This window comes from Sturnira hondurensis, unplaced genomic scaffold (genome assembly GCF_014824575.4).
Source record: "Sturnira hondurensis isolate 20B ecotype Veracruz unplaced genomic scaffold, ASM1482457v3 Scaffold0008992, whole genome shotgun sequence".
Taxonomy (NCBI): domain Eukaryota; kingdom Metazoa; phylum Chordata; class Mammalia; order Chiroptera; family Phyllostomidae; genus Sturnira; species Sturnira hondurensis.
In genome coordinates, this window is record NW_028081623.1 from 1,599,801 (window position 1) to 1,620,604 (window position 20,804).

Sequence of the window (20,804 nt, forward strand, 5' to 3'; positions counted from 1 at the left end):
TGAAATGTTAAAGGGACTTATTTAAGAAAAAGAAGATCAGAACTGTGAACATTAAAAGGGCAACAAAATCACAACTGTCAGAAATTGAGTCTACTACCCTTTGCAACATCATGGATGGAACTGGAAAGCATTATGCTGAGCGAAATAAGCCAGGCGGTGAAAGACAAATACCATATGATATCACCGTTAACAGGAATCTAAACAAAACAAACAAGCAAGCAAAATATGACCAGTGACACTCAAATACAGAATAGGCTGACAGGGTCCAGAGGGGAGAGGGGAGAGAATCATAGGGGAAAAGGGGAAGGACTCACATGAACAAGTATAAAGGACGCATGGACAATAACTAAGGGTGGGGGGTGGAAATGGGAGGGAGGAGGGGAGCATGGGGCGGGGGGCGGGCAGGATGGGGAATATAAGACAGAAAGCTGTACTTGAACAAGAATTAAATTAAAAATTATTTAAAAATAAATAAATAAATAAATAAATAAATAAATAAATAAATGAGGAATTGAGTCTAAAAAAAACCTAAGCAAACAATCAGGCTAGTAAAATAATCATAGATGTGGAGATCATTGGAAGGATTATCATCTGGGGGGAGGAAGGAGGAGAATGGGGGAAAAGATGCAGGAATATAGAAGCATAACTTCTTTCGTGCCCTTCAAAGGCAACCGCGAGGCTGATGTGGCCCCAGTGAAAGTGAGTTTGACACTCCTGCGTTAAACAATGTTTGTTGAAACCCAAAGATACAGACAACAGAATTATGGTTATCAGGGGATGGGGATGTGGTGGAGGACAGAGCACAGGGCATTCAAACATATGCTGGCAGAAGGAGACTAGCCTTTGGGTGGTAAGCACACAATGGAGTCTGCAGATGGGTGCAGGGCACCCATTACCTCACAAGTATCAAATTTTTTTTTACAATATTNTGGGGGGAGGAAGGAGGAGAATGGGGGAAAAGATGCAGGAATATAGAAGCATAACTTCTTTCGTGCCCTTCGAAGGCAACCGCGAGGCTGATGTGGCCCAGTGAAAGTGAGTTTGACACTCCTGCATTAAACAATGTTTGTTGAAACCCAAAGATACAGACAACAGAATTATGTTTATCAGGGGATGGGGATGTGGTGGAGGACAGAGCACAGGACATTCAAACATATGCTGGCAGAAGGAGACTAGCCTTTGGGTGGTAAGCACACAATGGAGTCTGCAGATGGGTGCAGGGCACCCATTACCTCACAAGTATCAAATTTTTTTTTACAATATTTGAATTTGTGTCCTTAATTTTTGAAGGCATATCTGAGTTGCATTTGTGTTCCAAGTTATCTCACAACTGTAGGGTTGCTGGCCATAAGAAATTCACAAGCAAGGATTCCTTTTCCTGAGTAACATGAGAGCAGGTCTCACGAGGACCGGAAGAGTGAGCGCCATCACTGACTGGCTGTTAGCCCGTGAAGTTTACTAGATCTCACTGCTTGAAGCTGTCTCCTGAGGCTGCTTGTGACAGTGTCACCACTATGTGGTGTGCTCCACAGAGGTTCCTGGGGCTGTCTCAGGCCCTCATCCTGTTTTGCATATTTGAGCATCTGCTTGTCTCTGCTCCGTGCATCATCCCCCATGGAAAGCCTGGTGCTTTGTCTTCAGGAGAGGTCTCATGCAGTCCAACCCTTTCTGTTGTCTCAGACTCCTTCTGTGTAGTTGGAAAGTCTTTTTATATTGTCCCAAGAGGCTGTTCTTTAGGAAAGAAAAGAAAGTCATTTTATCTGAAGGGAGACCCCAAGGGGACCATTTCTAGGAGAAAGGAAATAAACCTGTGTTACAGTTCTGAGACAGTACCAAGAGTTTTTCCACCTTCAGAGCAGTAGGAATTAGTTGAGCATTTGTTTTAAAATGTAAGCCATTAAGAAACCAAAACACTAATTTGAAAGAGTATATGTATCACCATGTTCATTGCAGTGTTATTTACAATGGCCAAGATCTGGAAGCAGCCCAAGTGTCCATCGGTCGATAAGTGGATAAAACAACTATGGAACATTTATAGAATGGAATACTAAGCCATTTAAAGGAAGAAAATCTTACCCTTTGCAACAGCATGGAGGGACCTAGAAAGTAATGCTAAGTGAAATAAGCCAATCAATGAAAGACAAATGCCATATGAGTTCACTTATATGTGGAATCTAATGAACAAAATAAACAAATAAAATAGAAACAGACTTGAAGCTGTCAGAGGGGAGGGCATAGGGTAGCTGGTTGAAAAACATGAAGGAACTAAGCAAAAAAAAAATCATAGACACAGACAACACTGTGGTGATTACTAGAGGGAAAGTGGGGAGGAGGGAGGGGGTAGAAGGGAGCTAAATGGTGCCAGCACAAGACTTGGCTTGGGGTGGTAAGCACACAATACAGTACACAGATGATGTAGTGTAGAATCGTATTCCTTAAACCTATAAAACATATTCCCTAAACCATTAAAACTGATATGAACCCAAATAAATTCAATTTTTAAAAATCTAAATAAATAAATAAAACTTAAGTGGGGAAAAAAAAGAATAGGATGCCCTGACATAGTGTCACAGAACCCCACCACAGCCGTGAGGTTCGATTTTCTGCTGCCAAGGAGTGTGACTCCCAATGCAAGAGCTTGGTGAGAAAGGAAAGGGGTTGTTTATTTAAAGGTTATACGGATGTAGAATAATGATGGATTTCTGCCTCTATGTCCCACTCCCTTTAAAAACATCCCAAAACACATAACCCTGCCTTCCTTTGCCAAACCAGGCCAGTTCCAGAATATGGCAGTCAGAGGTACCTTCCTTCAGAAAAGCAGAAGGCTGCAGATCAGCATTCCTGGTCACAGTTCAGCTCCAAGAATCTCTCATGAATCTGGGTGGCTGGGCAGGTCCCCCCCACCTCCCCCTCACCGCACCTGCAGCTCTGGCAACTCACTGGACTTCTGACTATCAGACCAGCTCTCTGACTCCAGACCCCGTGGGTCTCCCCTTCTCTCTTTTAGCCTGCCTCATCTGAAATCTAGGCCTGGACCTTCCTGCATGATCTCATATCCCACCCTTCCAATGGTGTGTGAGTGCCCTCCATTTTTGCCAGTTTCCCAGTATCTTACCTTCTATNAGAATCTCTCATGAATCTGGGTGGCTGGGCAGGTCCCCCCCACCTCCCCCTCACCGCACCTGCAGCTCTGGCAAACTCACTGGACTTCGGACTATCAGACCAGCTCTCTGACTCCAGACCCCGTGGGTCTCCCCTTCTCTCTTTTAGCCTGCCTCATCTGAAATCTAGGCCTGGACCTTCCTGTATGATCTCATATCCCACCCTTCCAATGGTGTGTGAGTGCCCTCCATTTTTGCCAGTTTCCCAGTATCTTACCTTCTATCCGCCCTCTGCCTCTCAAGCAGGTGTTTAGACCCTGAATGTTCTCAGTCAGGTACACAATTCACCCCGGGCGGCAGCCTTCTTCCCTTCAGAGAGGCAGGGGCTATTGACTTGCCATTATTGTGCAATGTATCTTCAATGCTGTACCATCCACTTTCCCTTTCCCCCAATGAAGGATTGTGGTGGTAGTTTTCCTATTTTCAGGGAATCTATGTTCTGCATCCTGTTACAGTAGTACTTTGGCAAGTCCAAGGTATTTAAATTCAGAAAATAAAAGCAAAACATTTTTACAACCTGTATGTCTGGCCCCAAAGAACACTAACGGATCTTTCTGAGTTCTATCAAATTAGAGATCGACTGTTGGAAGATGTGGTGAAACAAGTGTGTGCTAGTAACTGATGGGCACTCCAACTTACTAATGACAAGGTGCTGCGCTGATTAGTGAAAATTATAACCTAATAATTTGAAACTCGGTATTTTACATTTCTGTAGTACTTCTCATCTTTAAAGAGTGATGCATTAATTCTATTACATTTGAAAGGGTTTGTTTCCCAGTTTATATAACACATCACCTTTTACATTAGGTCAAAGAACAATATCAAACCCGGGTGATGGTTTCACAGAAGCTTCAAAGTTGAGGGTCTGAGAACAGTATGAACATATACTATTAAATTTCTGTGGATAACTAATTGTTGGTTCATGCAGTATAGTTATACTCATTTATACACCATTGCATTTGTTATTTACCCCTCTTTGTATGGATGTATGTGTTATAACAAACTTTGTAGTTAGATTAATTTACCTTATGTAGCAATTATTTATCCTGTCTTCCTATATTGAAGTTCTTAAAAATTTTGGGTTTTGTCTTATGAAAAGTTATACGTTCTTTCCTACTATCTTATCCAAATAGAATTGTAATGCAAGATGTAACAAATGGTTCTCTTTGAAATTAGATACTTCAAGCTAATGTCTGAACTATCCTGCTACAAGGGAGAGAAAAGGAAATGCCTGTGAGGGATTGTATCTTCTGGTTTTTCTGAAACCTGAATTTGTCTAATATTCTTGCTAGACTTTCCTGGAAGAAAATAGTACAAGTGTAATAGGATTTCTGTACTCTCGACATGGAGGTTTAATGGCATGAATACTTCATAAATGGAATAGAGACTAGAGGATAATTCTATCCCATTATCCTTGAGGCTTCTACCATTTTTAGAGCAGCAAAATGGGAGCTGTCTCTTCTAAGGGAAAGAAAGGGAAACAAAACATGGTAAGAGAGCATGAAGGTGTGGCCCATAGGACTTTTCTTTTATGAAAGTGATCATTACTCACCTTCAAATATTTTTCTGCCTTAAAGTACAACATATCATACCAGGATTTTTTCTTTCTTTGTCATATTTACAGAAATAGAATACTCTGTATTATCTTTCCATCATAATAAAAAGTTGAATGTGCTGTTTTTGAAAGATAGCCTCAAAAGCTTAGGGTGATACAAATTAGTTATTTTAAAGGATATTTTCTAGTTTGCCTATTAAATATGCATCATATGTCAACATTGTAGACTTCAGATTATGTTTTAAAGGAAGGTTAAAGATAACAATAAAAAATACATTAAGATTCGGAGTAATGCTCAGTTTGTAACTGTCTACCTATTCTAGGTTGAGTTGTTTTAATCCTTCATTTCCCCCCTGTTACACCTTTCACCATCTCTCCCTCTTCCTCTCCTCTTCCCTGCTCTGTCCCTCCCTCCTTTCTCTTGTCACCCCCCCTCTCTCTGTTTTTCTCCTTGGTCATGTTTTGTTTTTAGTTGATGCCTCTCTTTATAGTCTCTAATATTGCCTAGATTTTAATGTCACCATTTGATGAAACTTATTAAATCTTTAATGTTTAGAACTATTATTTTCTTCAGGTAGGTATTATTTTTTCATAGACAGTAAAGCTATAGTAGCACCTCTATGGATACACTATGGATAGTTGGAATTCTGTGTGCACTTTCTTTGTGACAGGAGCTGTGCTATTACGGTGTTATCGCTTTGCCTCAACAGTTTCATGAGGAAAGTATTCAGTTATCCAGATGCTGGCCTGGGGTTCATTCACTTGCTGGAATTGCTATTTGAGCCTTGAAACTGTCTCTGGGTTCTGTACTCTTTAGCTCTGTCTTGCTACCACTGTACTCTACTGTAGGCAGAGGTTCGGACACTGGTTTTAATTTTTTAATTTTCTTTTAAAAAAAATCAGTTTGACTTTTTTCTCACACAACATTGTATGAATTTGTTTAAAACAATGTTGTGATATTTGTATCATTGATTTTATCAAGGTTGCTATCTTTGATATACAGGGGGAGTAAATGTAGTTTTATATTTGTGAATATGTGAAACAATTTATTCATGTATTATATTTATTATTTATTGTATTATTTTCCATGCAAACATGTATAAACCAACTTTCACTCCACCCTATATAGCTTTGTTGAATAATTCCTTTGGTTTTTTTTTGAAAGAATAAAGTAGAATGCTTTGCTGCCTTAAATGGCAATGTAATCTGCTAGATAAATGTTATCCTCATGGCCTAGAAAATCATGTCATAATTATGTTCATTGCCATAGTTATATCGCCTAGAGTGTATGTATTATTAACCTCTGTATGATTCAATTTCCATATCACAACTTGAAATTTGGAATGCTTTTAAACTGTATCACCAACAATAATGGCAATAAGTAAGGCAATTTTTATAACAACTATTGCTCACCTAACTTAAACTAATTTAATAAAATATATCAAAAATTTAACATATAATATACTCGATATATTTTTAAAGGGAGTTTAAATCTCTTCTTCAGATTATTAAATATGAAGCAGAAGGATGTTTGTTAACAGTAAAATCTTGAAATTCTAACAAACTTTCAGATTTGAAATTCATCGTATTACAATGAACTTTAAAATGTGAACTTTTGACAATAACATGACTATTTATAGTAAATTTTATTTACATAGTAAAATTTCTTAGGAATCAAACTTTTTTCATTTATCTAAAATATATTTTATTGATTATGCTATTATAGTTGCCTCACTTTTTTATTCCCTTTGTTCCTCTTCACCCTGCATCCCACCTCCCACCATCATTCCCCCACCTTACTTCATGTCCATGGGTCATACATATAAGTTCTTTGGCTTCTCCATTTCCCATACTATTCTTAACCTTCTCCTGTTTATTTTGTACCTACTATTTATGCTTCTTCTTACCTACTTCTTTATGCTTCCTGTACCTTTCCTCTCATTCTCTCTGCTCCTGGTAACCCTCCCTATGATCTCCCTGTGATCTCCATTTCTGTGATTCTGTTCCTGTTCTAGTTGTTTGCTTAGTTTGTTTTTGTTTTTAGGCTCAATTGTTGATAGTTGTGAGATTGTTGGCATTTTACTGTTCATATTTTTGATCCTCTTTTTTTAGATAAATTCCTTTAATATTTCATATAATAAGGGCTTGGTGATGAGGAACTCCTTTAACTTGACTTCATCTGGGAGCACTTTATCTGCCCTTACATTCTAAATGATAGCTTTGCTGGATAGAGTAATCTTGGATGTAGGTTCTTGCCTTTCCTGACTTCAAATACTTCTTTCCAGCCCCTTCTTTCTTACAAGGTTCTTTTGAGAAATCAGCTGACAGTCTGATGGGAACTTCTTTGTAGGTAACTCTCTCCTTCTCTCTTACTGCTTTTAAGATTCTCTCTTTATCTTTAATCTTGGGTAATGTAATTATGATGTGCCTTAGTGTGTGCTTCCTGGGGTCCAACTTCTTTGGGACTCTCTGAACTTTCTGGACTTCCTGGAAGTCTATTTCCTTTGCCAGATTGGGGAAGTTCGCCTTCATAAGGGTTTCAAATCAGTTTTCAATTTCTTGCTCTTCCTGCTATTCTTCTGGCACCCCTATAATTTGAATGTTGGAACTTTTAAAGTTGTCCCAGCGGTTCCTAAGCCTCTCCTCATTTTTTTGAATTCTTGTTTCTTTATTCTTTTCTGGTTGAATGTTTATCTCTTCTTCTGCTCCAAACTGTTGATCTGAGTCCCAGTTTCCTTCCCTTCAGTGTTGGTTCCCCATGTATTTTTCTTTGTTACACTTTGCAGTAGTTTGCAACCATACTCAACTATTTCTGTGAGCATCGCGATTACCAGTTTTGAACTCTGCATCTGATAGATTTGCTATCTGAACTGTATTTTTTCTGGAGCTTTGATCTGTTCTTTCATTTGGGCCAATATTTTTGTCTAGGCATGGCTGTTATCTAAGAAGGGGTAGAGCCTTAGGTATTTGCCAGGGAAGGGCAACCCGCTTTGCTGCATTGTGATGCTGTATTTGAGGGAGAAGCCTGGGGGGGAACAATGCTCCTTCCTCAGCTCTCTTCAAGCTTTCAGTCACTTCCTCTACTACCCAGAAGCAAATTGGGCCCTTCTGGTGCTTATTCTGGGATGGGTGGGTTTGTGTACATTCTAGGACCCAGTGGATGTCTTCAATGAACTCCCCTATGAGGGTGGAGTTTCTCCTGCTGCTGCCACAACTCCCACATGTTTTTTTCAGTCAAAGGTTTTGAGACTTTATTTCCTCACATTGGAACCCTTGGTTGTGTGGTCTGTTTCACTCCCCAGTTATTCCTCCTTGTTTATCCACATGCAAATGTGGGACAATGGGGTCCATCAGCTGCAGCCTTGCCCAGTCCTTTAGCCACTGCCTTGCTGTGATTCCTGTCCCCTTGGCTACCTATCTCTGCCCCTGCTGGTGGTCTTGATGAATGTTTCTTCTTTAACTCCGTGGTTGTTAGACTTCCATACAGTTCCATTTTCTGGCTGTTCTGGTTATGTTTTGTTTTTATATTTGTTGTTGTCCTTCTTTTGGTTGTACAAGGAGGCAAAGTATGTCTACCTACTCGTGAATCAAACTTTTCAATTACCGAGGATAACATTTTACACTTCAGAACAGTTTAAAATCTTGGATTGTCTTAGAATTCTGTCTCTAGTCTTTTATTCTTCTCCATATTTATGTAAAAACAATTGAATGTAGAAAAGGATCCCTTTTGCAGCATTACTCGTACTAATTAAAATTGAAAACAACCTATAGGTCCCTCAACAGAAGAGTTGTAGACTAAATTATGGTATACACATACCGTCTTAAAAAAGAATTATGTACATCCATGTACCGATTCCTAAAGATCAATGCATAGTATTATATAAAATATATTACAAAATAATTTGAGTATCCTGTGTATTTCAAATAAATAATAAATATGCATTTGGGTGCATACACACAAGGATACATGCACACAAACAGGCTTGGACTTGTAAGACATGAATCCCCTCCACAGTCGAGTTTCGGTGGTCACCCTTCACAAGCTCATTCATTCGCAGAGCTTCTCTTTCCACCTCTATGTTAGTAACTTTCAAGTCTGTATCTTCATTTGCAGACTTTTAACAAAAGTATAGACCTAAATTTTCAGCATCCTATTGGAATCAGACAGTTGAATTTTTCAAATAGGTCCTTTCACCTCTTGTAGTTTTGGCCATCGTAAATCATGTCTCACCAGCCATCTATAACCCCATGAAAATTAGTTATTTTCAACATTCCCTTAATCTTTGACTTTATTCCATTGGTACTGGATAAAACTCTGATATACTTGGGCCCTAGAAAATAACTTAGAAAACTTGAAATTTTTAAATATCAAAAGCTGCTGTTCCAAAAGTGTGTTCTACCTAGAAAAAGGTTTACATGAGTGACTATTTTTTAAAATATTTTATTTATTTATCTTTAGAGAGGAAGGGTAGGAGAGAAAGAGAGAAATGTCAATGTATGGTTGCCTCTCGTGAGTCTCCTGCTGGGAACTGGCCTGCAACCCAGGCATGTGCCCTGACTGGGAATCAAACCTCGATCATGTGGTTCGCAGGCCCGAGCTCAATCCACTGAGCTACACCAGCCAGGGCATGAGTGACTATTTTAATTGCTCATATTAACCAGGAATGTTGTATTTAAAAACATTTGTACAGTGGTTAACATTGTTTTTAAAATGCTTTCTGTGGTTTATTTTAAATTTTCATTTATTATAATCAGGCCCTTAGTAATTCTTTTTAACCTTAATTCCCAATTTTAAATTATTCAATTAAAAAGCTGTAGTCATGTATATGCGTTAATGGAGAGGTCTTGAAGTTACTTGGTATATTTTACAAGTCCTATTACTGTACCTGTTTGACGTACACATTTATTTTAGAATGGTTCTAGAGTATTCATGGCCATCATGAGCAAGACTGTGACTGATAGTAGACCATGGGTACAGAGAAAAGATACAGCTTTCTTTGTGTAATGATAGCACATTAAGGCTCACCTGCATCAAGGTTGCTGCAAGAGCAGGGGCACAGTTGTGTGCCCTCATTCTACCAGGCAGGTTCCCCTGGCATCCAATGCCCAAGAAGGGGCTGCAGACGATAGTGTTTGCTACTCTTGAGGGTATGTACCACCAGGCCTTTGCACCCCATTGTCAAGGATCTTTCTTCCCTCTTGGGCCCTATTAAAGAGCTTGTGAAGAGTGCCCATCTATGTTTTCAGCACAAACAAGTAATTGAAAATAACTGAAAACAATCCTGGCTGTTTATCTTGATTTAGGAGAATCCAACTCATTTTCTTAGGCAAATTCTTCATAGGACAGCAGAAAGAGATCCCAGACCTATATGCAATCAATTGCAGAGAACTTGGAAAAACATTTTTTTTTTTACTTTCTCATGATAATATCTAAATCAGTGCAACCAAATATCTGGTGCTCGGGTATATAAGTTGTGAACCAAAAGTATTATTCAGGGTAGTTTTTTTTTTGATGAATGTACATCATGTTAGTCCTTAACATACCTAAGTTATGGAAATAAATTATATGTAGGTGGATTGTTTGTTGAAATAATTGCAGCATGAAAAATCGTAATAATTATGTGTAACACTTCAAAGACTTTCATTTCTACCCCTGTAGCTGGATTCTCTTATTTCATGTTTTCTGTTACAAAATTAGTGATATATTTGGAATTAGGTATCACTGCTATTTGATTATTTTAATAATTCCATCTTTGTAGTACAATTAATGGTAATTTAGTGAAGAAAACATAATTTAAATAGGCAATAGCTAGATTGGAAATGAGGCAAAATTATCATATTAAAAAAGGGAGCTTATAACTTCTTGTGTATCAGCAATAGTCAGACAATATAAAGGTAACAGGTAGTTTAGAATCCCCAAGTATAAAATACTATGAAATGAATTTATCACAGAATTTATAGGACTTACCTAGAAGAAGAAAAAAGTTCAAAAGTTAACCAAGGAATGTTGGAACAAATTTTAATAACTGGAGAGATCTCCTTTTTTCTTTAATAGAAATATAGTAAGTTCAAACTATCTATATCCCTTTTGTTCTAACTGATATTATCATATCTAATAATTCTACAATAACTTACACAATATAGCACAGCTCACAAGATAAATCTTTAGGACAAAAATTCAAAAACCCGAGTTTATATAATAATATTATAAATATGTTGACTTCTAAACCAAATGAGATTGGGGTAGGTGAATTCAATGAAACTCATTTATTATCACTGTTAAATTTCAGATAACTTGAAGATTTAAACTATGGATATGCACAAGAAATACAGGTTAATATTTATATAATTTTTATTTAAGGATGTCAAAATTAGAAACTCTAAATCAAGGTGATAGGACTGGGCTACTACCTAATATTTTTAAACTATACATTTTTAAAAGCCATAAACAATAGTTCAGTAGAAAATAACCATCATTGACAGAATTTGCTGTATGTCTCAGGAACAGTAAATGTCTATCCTATTAAGAGTTTTATAAAATCGCTGATTAAAAGATAATTCTACTAATAGATAAATTGACAATGGTAATAAAAAGGCAATCATAAGAGAAAGGCAGATGACTAGTAAGGAAAAAATGCTTCATCTTCAGAAGTAATTAAGAAATGTAATTTAGAACCCTATTCAGTTCTGTATGATTTGATTTATTATGCATGTTTATGAAATTACATGTCGGCCTTCCCTACCAGAGTGCATTTATTTAGTACACAACCTGTTGTCTTGATCTTTTGAATGTCTGCCCTTTCCCAGGACCAGTCACACAGTTGGATGGAAAATATAGAGATGGAGGGAATAATTTTTAAAGTTTCATATACCTTATTCTATAGTGCTGGTCATGTATAAGGAATGCAGGTTGAGCCCATTTTTTCTGTTTTTAGCCTCTGTAATCATGGGTGCATTATGTGTTCACAAGAAGAATTCTGAAAAAAAGGATTTAAGTGATTTTTGACATAACTTTTTACTGTGGCATGATTTTAAACATACTTTAAAACAAATATGCTAGTTATTTTTGAAAATCCTTTCAGGTTGCAATTTAAATCTAGTGTCTAGATGCCCTAAGAGACCGGGGGAGGTACCCAGAGATTCAGAGTAAGGATAACAAAGCCGATAGATCAGGCTTCATTTACGATGTTGATGTCAGTGAAGGAGCAATGATGAGAGACCAGAAACTGCTAACAGGAACAGAAGACATGCAAGGCTAGGGTAGGGAGAAATCTATGTTACTGTATATAAAAATATAATTCTTTATTATCTATAATTTCATTTAGAATATAAATTCCAAGAGATTAGAGACTGGGTGCTGATACAAGAATAGTGACTGGCACATACGAAGTAATAGCTCTTTTTGAAAGAATAAAAGGCCCACATTCAGCTTTGTGCCCTCTCCATTTTTTTTTTACTTTACATCACATATGGTTTTTTATCCTCTTCACAACGATTATAATAAGTAGCAGCAAAATATTCCATTGTATGCTACATAATTTACATAATCATTTCCCTAATATTAGTTGCTTGTTTTTGCTTATATATAATGCTACAGTAAATATATTGCTGCTTCCTATCTTTTCAGTACTCAGAATTATTTTGTTATGATAAATTCCTAGAAATAGCCTTACTGAATAAGTAAGTATGATCATATATTTTGGCTCCTGATATGAACTTTCAGCATACTTCATTTAATAGCAAATACATAATTAATGTCAGTTCTTTCAGTTGGTGTATGAACTACCCTTTGTTGTTATAGCCAGGAAGTCCCGCTGTCCTCGTAAAGGTGCTTTGTAGATATTTTATTCATTTGAAGATTTACACTGGGAGTCTGAATTCTCATAAATAATACATTCATAGAGGTAGAAAAAGGCAATGTATTTTTAGTCAAAGTAAATTGACAGCAAGGGTAATGTATTCTTTTATTACATAGTACAGAGAAAAGTGTAGGAAGATAATAACTAGTATTAATTTAATAAGGGTTTAAACATGTCAATGAAGTAGAAAACAAGGAATGTCTTGGTGAATATTGAAGATAGGCATGTTTTTCTTCTTCCCTCCTTCCCCTGCCTTTTTTTGGTGGAGGGAGAAGGGCTTTGGGTTTCAATTCATTCATTATAGAATTCATAACCATTTTCTAACTGTATATATCTTCTTAACTTTCAGTTTTCACAGGAGAAATTGTCAAGGTTGTGTGTGTCAGTTTATGTTTATAGCCTGGAATGTCTATAAGGACTATCAGCTGCCACCATACTTATTTATGCACTCCTTTAAAATTGCACATTCTTGTCAAATGTCAGTAAGAGTATAGTCTGTTATACCTAGAATCTGCCAGTATCCTTGTACCTTAACTTCTCGCCTGAAAGCGTGTTATTTAAGCTTTCCTCACAGGGGCAGACTGCTAGTGTTCCATGGTATTGACTTAGAGGTTCCAGACCTTGTAGATAGATGTATTCTTGTAGATTGTTTACTGGGTCCTATGATATGCAGCTGTTTCCTGCCTTCATGGGAGTATTGCATAGGTATCACACTCATTTTCACCAGGGCCACATCAGCCTGGTGCTTGCCTTCAAAGGGCCGAATGTAATTTTAGGACTGTGTAAATGTAAGTACTCTTTAGCAGTTCAACGACAGCTTGTCGCTGCCGCTGGGTAGAAATAAGGTGCTGGGCGGGATAAAACAAGGTAGAGGGCTGGATTTGGACCACAGGCCTTGTGTTTGCCACCTGTGGCATATTGGTTTTGGGATATCCTAGATTCCCTTCCAAGTTCTATATTATTGACTTCCTATAAATTTTAGTTAACTATTTGTTTTTTTAAGACATTATGGGCTATACTTGCAATGTATTTATTAGGCTATTTGTGTAACATCTTTTTTAAATTAAGATTTAATTTATATATTTATTTATTTTAGAGAGAGGGGAAAGGAGAGAAAGAGGGAGAGAAACATCATTGTGTGGTTGCCTCTCACACACTCCTGCCCTGGGGACCTGGCCTGCAACCCAGGCATGTGCCCTGACTGGGAATCAAACTGGTGACCCTTTGGTTTGCAGGCCAGCACTCAGTCCACTGAGCCACGCCAGCCAGGGCTATTTGTGTGACTTCTTTAAGCTGATTTGTACTTCTGGCATATGACTTTAATTTTACCCTTCCTAATATAGTGTTAGTTTTCTAATTTTACACAGGTTCAACCATTGAAAAATAATCATGGCCTTGGGATTGGAAAAGATAATAAACAGTTCATATTCAAAGAACATCAATATTTTTATATCAAATATACACCAAAAGCTGAAAAATATGTAAAGGGAAATTGACCAAACCTCTCTTTTGGTGGGAAATTGTAATACTTCTACCTTGCTGTGTAAATAATACCAAAAACCCATAAGGATACAATAGATTTAAACAGCATAGTTAATAAGCTTGATCTATCGCCAGCTGTATGTACACGGTGGTATTCACAGTGGAGGATCCTTTTATTTCCCTCGAGTACTCATGGAAAAGTTACACACACACACATTTTGGAATATATTTTATATCTATACAAAATATATAAAATGCAATTATAAGAAAGTATCTCCATGGGTTAGTTATCCAAATATAACCACATAATACCAAACGAGAAGGATATGTCATGGGAATCTACTCCAGAATTGTCATCCAGATCTTCTGACTGTATTCAAGGCTTAAGGCTCTATACACTGAATTGAGAAATGTTCTCTACTCCCTTATTTTAGTTCTGAATCTATTTTTTAATCCCTATTTTAGCTCTACTTTATCTCAGACTGTCTTAATTCTATGAACTGACAAAAAGATTCTTTGCTAACTCCTTTCTAGAAGTCCAAAATAGAAATTAAGCTGCTCTTCCATCCTAATTGAATCTTTCTCTTCCCTCTGGCATATGATGCTAATTAAAAAAGATTGAACTGTATCCAGATGCTAGTTTCCTTAGTCATTGAAATGACCTTGGGTTTACTATGTGTATTATGACCTAACTTCTGTATAGGAGAGAAAGTCATCACAATTATTTAATTTTTATTACATTTGCTTTTCCTCAGTTTTATGTGTTTCTGAAGCTTTCTGAATATTGCTTATAAAATTAGATAGTTCCATTAAAATGCTAAATTATTTTTAAAATAATATATACAATATAATATATAGATTTTTGGTGATTTATTTTAACAGAAATTTTTACTGTTAAATTTCACATTTTTTCTCTTATGTATGTTTTTTAATGGCATTTTCTGCATGATGTGCTAAATCTCATGCCTGTGAGCTCTCACAGTTATTGGTAAGATTTTAAAATATCAGCTGTGTGTCAGTTAAATTTGTAAATATACTAGACTGAACTGGTGTGTGGTAAAGATGAGATGCTATTAATTAAAATATGAGCCAAGAAAACATGCTATTTTATGATGATGATTTGAAAAGCCAGATATTGGCAGACTTATCCCCTTAGAAGAGTGTACTAGGAAAACACTCATTTCTATCATGCTTATTTCTTTTTCTTTTACTGGAGCTTTGAAAAACCATGTAAAATGCCCTGGCCAGGTGGCTCAGTTTATTGGAGCATCAGCCCTTACACCAAAAGGTTGCAGGTTTGATTCCCAGTCACAGCCTCTATGGGAAGCAACCAGTTGATGTTTTTCTTTCTCTCCATTCCTCTCTCTCTAAAATTAATAAACATATCCTGCCATGAAGTTAGAAAATTCATGTGAAGTAACAGGCTCCAGATAATTCACTTTTTAAGTATAAATAATATATAGTAAAGAATTTTCAAGAAGAGATGGGGTAAAATCCTCAGCATGAAAATAATTTTCTGGGAAACTACCTTTTTGATAAACAAACCCTTAGTAACTTTCCCTAGCCATCCATAAAATGGTATTTTTTATTCAAATGAATCAAATAACAGATTTGAATAGCTGCATCTGTAATGCTTCACCTTAACCTAAATTCTTACCACATACTAGTTTTGTACTGTAATGTGCTAATTTTTAGAACAACTGAATAATTAAGATTTAAAGCTCATTATTTTTCTTCTTGATTGAGCCATCTGTCAGAAACAAAAGCAAAGATAAAAATCTCATTGAGCCAAAAAGATTCTGTATTGCTTAATGTGTCTGTTAAGGAGATGCATTTATCTGGAAAGAAAATACTGCTGCATTTCAAAGAAAATTTTTGTTACTTCTTTGCAGATGGGGAACCCAAGGCGATTTTACCACGACCCATCCTCGGCCTGTGGTCAAAATAAAGCTCTTCACGGAAAGCACTGGAGTCCTGGCCCTTGAAGATAAAGAACTGGGAAGGGTGAGTTACGGTCAGCTGTGTGTGTCTGAGGCCATACAATTTTAACTTCCTTTGATTTGGAGTTAAAGTGGACCAGTATGCATTGTGTGAACTTTATGTTCATAAATTACACAAAATAATTTATTTTCAGTTCCTCATGAGCCCAGCTTGCAGCTCTACTTTATTAAACACAGTTGTCAATAACATGCTATCATGATAGGCACTGGGTGTGTAATAAAAGGTACATATGAGATTATAGTCACTCAGTTATTCTTCTCACACATGTCCTCAACAGGCCAGCTTGTACTTTTGGTAAAAGATAATTCTCATTAAAACATTTTTGTCCATGGGTTAAAAACATCACTTTTATATTTAAAGTCATCTATCTGCTCTTTATGTTTATTATGATTAGACTAGTTATAGACCTCTCTTAAATGTATTTTTATCTCTTGTCTCTCCCATTTTCCCTGTAAGAAGGTCTTCCTAACCCTTAAATTTTAACATTGAATTCTTTTTTTTTCTTATAGTCACCTCCTCGTACCTAGAATATATTTATCCTATAATTCCAGGATATCTTTACTCGGCTTTTTCTAGCAGTAAAAGCATTAAAATTAGGGTAGATTTGTGATCTTAACACCTCTCTGTGTGAAAAATTGTCTTCTGTCTTGTTCACAAAGTAGATGTGCTCCAGTGGGTAGGCTCTAAAGTTAGCATCTGTGTCATGGGTCTGTCTTGCCAACCCCTGAGCACTGGAGTCACAGATATTTTCCATGGAAAAAAACCTTCACAAATCTTACTCAAAATTTCTTATGATGATGGACTACTTGCAGTGATCCTTGTGATGCTAGGATCTTTGTGTACACTGGAATGTTTTCCCCCAAGTTGAGATTTCTGTTTGTTTCACACCCTCCTCTTTTATGTGTCCTTTGCACCATTGAGTTTTCTCCATCGCTAAGGATTTTATGAATCTATACTCACACTCCAGAGCTTATGGGCCTGGACTCAAATTCCAGATTCTCTCTTCTGTTGCCTTGTTGCATGTATTTGTTAATGTCTAACAGAGCTAAGCCATACTGTTCATTTACTCATATGCTTGAATTTATTTATTTAACCTAACAGCAGAGTCCTGCAGATTACACATGGCTTGATGGATTTATGAATCAGGAATTTTTATTTGAACTATTACTATATTTTTACTTTTTTTACTTGTAACTATTTTTCACTGTCTGATAGCAACTATTTGAAGTCTAATGCTATAATCTAATTCTTCAGATACTTTGAATTCATTTCTCAGTTGGCTGAGCATATATTTAAACAATTTTTAAATTGTGTACCTATGTGGCATATTTTCCAATCAGTTTGTATTCTGAGAAAGGCCTATGCACCCTTCATACAAGAAAGACAACTTTTGCCCTGGCTCAGTTGGTTAGAGCATCATCCTGATACACCAAGGTTGCAGGTGCAGGGCACATACAGGAAGCAATCACTGAATGCATAAATAAGTGGAACCACAAATGGATCTCTCTCTCTCTCTCTCCCCCTATTCCCCTCTTTTCCTTTTTTATCCCCCCGCTCTCCCGTTCCTTCTTCTTTCTCCCTTCTTTTATCTCTAAAAATCAATGAATAATTTTTTTAAAAAGGAAACAACTTTTTGACTATAAAGAGTTTCTAAGTGTCAGTGCTGTTGATATTTTCAGCAGGATTCTTTGTTGTGGGGTGCTCTCTTTTGCACTTTATGGTGTTTAGCAACATCCCACTCAGGGAATGACAGCAGCACCCCTCCACCCTTAAGACATTAAAAAATGTCTTCAAATGTTGCCAAGGGTACCCTTCTGGAAGGTGTGCAAAAACCACCTCTGCTTGGAAACCGTTGATCTAAACTAATGACCTGTATACGTTCTATGACTATAAATATTATTTGTATGTCAATGACTTCAGTTTTTTATTTTTATTTTTTGGAGCTGCTGATTTATATATCCAATATGCATATTTGGTATCTTTAATGGTATGTTAACAGATATCTCAAGCTAAGTATTTTTGTCCCATAAAGTCTTCCATAGAGGTAGTTGTCAAGCCAATGACCTTGACATTCCCTTTGATTTCCTTCCTTCATCCTAATACCCAATCTTTTTGCAAGTTCTGTCATCCTTTTCCTCAATTTATCCTGAATCCATCCACATCTTAACATCTCCTCTACCCTATTTCAAGACACCCTGATTTCTCACACATAATAACTGTGGTAATGGGCTGCTTAACCACTTTACCATTTATTGTCTTGCCCCTCTGACGCAGTTTTCACATCTCAGTCTCTGTGAGCTGTTTAAAGTTCAAAACATACCACATCATTCTGTCCTTAAAACCATCCACTGTTTTCTCATGTCTTCAAAATAGAAGTCAGGCTCCTTGTTGTAGTATAGTGTGGCCAAGAGGGTTTCTCAGGCTGGGACCCTGGATCAGCAGCGGCAGCAGCACCCTGAAGACTGAGATGCCGGCCTCAAGCCCCACTCTAGATCTGCCGTACCATCAAGTCAGGGGGTGGGTTGCTGCCGTCTGTTTCAACAAGGCCTTCTGGTAACAAACGCCAACAACTAAGAGCGCTGCTCTGTGTGAACTGAACTCTCTCTCCAAATTCGTCTGCTAGTTTGGTCCTCTTGCCTACTCTCAGACTCCCTGCACACTTGGTTTGCTTTCTGTTCCTCAAACATGCCATACTCATCCCAGCTTTAAATTGTAGGTCTTTAGAAGTGTTACTGTCTGAGCACATGTGTGCACACACACAATTAGAAGAAATTGGTAATAATATCTGAATTGCTAGGGCTATTAATGATGTATCCTATGTATGTATCTGCTCTTATACTTAGAAACAGTAAGAATTTTTTTTAAAAAAGACTTCATTTACTTATCTTTAGAGGGGAAGGGAAGGAGAGAAGGAAAGAAATATCAATGTGTGGTTGCCTCTCATCCCCTGCTGGGAACTGGCCTGCAACCCAGGCATGTGCCTTGACTGGGAATCGAACAGCGATCCAGGGCAGAACTTTTTATTTAATAAAAAAAAAAACCCTAATGTGATCTTATATCAACAGTTTAAAATTTTATAATTATATACCTGGGGATCCTAGTTTTTAAAGTAGACTTTTAAAATTAAAATTTTGGGTAACATTTGTATTTGAAAGATGAGTAAAGACCCCTTAACACGTATTTATGCCACAAGAACATACCACTGTATATCTTAATAGAGTGTCTAAAGTACAGGAAAACCAACAATAAAAAATGCTGGCAAAGATGCAAACAATAGACACTTATTCTTTGCTGGTGGAAGTGCAAAGTTGTACAGCCATTTAGAATACAACTTTCCAGTTTGTTATAAAGCTGATATACTAGGTATTTAAACAATGGTTTATGATGTTTGTCCTATATGTAAATGTTTGTAACAGTTTTATTCATAATTGCTAAAAACTAGAGGCAATAAGATGTCCTTCAACAGAGGAATCAGTAAACAAACTGTGGTACATCCATAGAGTGGAATAGTATTCGGCAAAAAGAAGATACAAACTATTCATGCAACAATATAGAGAAAACTGAAATGCAGGAGAAGGAAGGAAGGCTCAAAAGACAATATATTGTATGATGTTGTAGAAAGAGCAAAACTATGGGAACAGAAAACAGATGAGTGTTTTCCTTTTCCAAGGACTGATCAAGGGGCAAGTGGTTGGCTACAGAGGGGTGCACAGATGAAGGAACCTTCTCTGTGGTTCTGGGTGTTGGCTGTAGAACTGTATATATTTGCTGACACCCACAGGACTCTGCATCACAAAGAATTTACTTTAAGGTATGCAAATACACACATACACACCAGCACCAATCAGTAAACCAAGAGTGTCAAGGGCACCCCATCACAGAATACAGACTATGACAAATGAACTTAATTGTGTTAAAAGGTATGACTTACCTTCATTGAAAGTGTTATAGAACATTGCCACTGATGTTCTGGAACAGCTGTGGGATTTGATTGTCAGATACCAAGAAACATGACTTCCAATGCACGAATTTGGTAAAAAAAGAAAGAGGTTGATTAAGTACAGATTATACAGATTCAGAATAATGGCAGATTTCTGCCAGTAAGTCCCACTCCCTTTAAAACACCCCAAAACACATAATCCTGCCCCACTTTGCCAACCCAGCCAGTTTACAAGTATGTCAGTCAGAAGTACTGTCTTTCAGAAAAGCAGAAATCTGTGGCTCAGCATTCCCAGTCACAGTTCAGCATTCTAGGCATCTCCCACTAATTCGTGCTTGGTTAGGCAGGTCCCCCCAGTGCCATCTGCTCTGCTGCCATGTTCTCCAGGCAGGTTTCCCAGCAGGTCTCTCTTACTCCAGTTCTTAATCCAAAACTGTGTGCCACCTCCTTACACACCAGACTTCATGGCTGACAGGGCCCCCCTTCTACACTCTCTAAACAACATGGCTGCTCCCTACTCTTTCCGTTTTTATGGCAGAGTTCCCCTACTTTCTGGCTCCTTACTTGTGGCTGCCTCTCTCTTTCAGCCCACACTCATTTTAAATGCTGACCGGGCACTTCCTACGTGACCTCGTATCTGGTCCTTCCTACAGTGTGCTACTTTGCCAGTTCCCCCGTAACTCTTACCTTCTTTTGGCTGCCATCTTTAGTCATGGCAAGAGTTCACCATGACACATGGGGTGTCCAGCTCCCTGCATCTCATGCAGGAGATGTATAAGCTCCCCTAGCAATGTAACCAGTCACTA

General features: G+C 37.4%; 1 protein-coding gene and 1 long non-coding RNA gene across 11 annotated transcripts in view; one reads left to right on the top strand and one right to left on the bottom strand.

Annotated features, from left to right (window-relative positions):
• Positions 1 to 20,804, top strand: part of CADPS2 (calcium dependent secretion activator 2) — a 618,469-nt gene that overhangs the window by 299,395 nt on the left and 298,270 nt on the right. For all 10 annotated transcript variants that reach the window (XM_037056497.1, XM_037056495.1, XM_037056499.1 and 7 more), the window contains exon 7: positions 15,950 to 16,061. In XM_037056497.1, the coding sequence (XP_036912392.1) occupies positions 15,950 to 16,061 (112 nt within the window). The remainder of the gene's footprint in view (positions 1 to 15,949; positions 16,062 to 20,804) is intronic.
• LOC118993997 (uncharacterized) lies at positions 1,296 to 20,385 on the bottom strand. Its single transcript, XR_005067977.1, has 2 exons — positions 19,990 to 20,385; positions 1,296 to 1,731 (listed from the first exon to the last, which is right to left on the bottom strand). It is a non-coding gene; the product is annotated as an uncharacterized LOC118993997 (long non-coding RNA).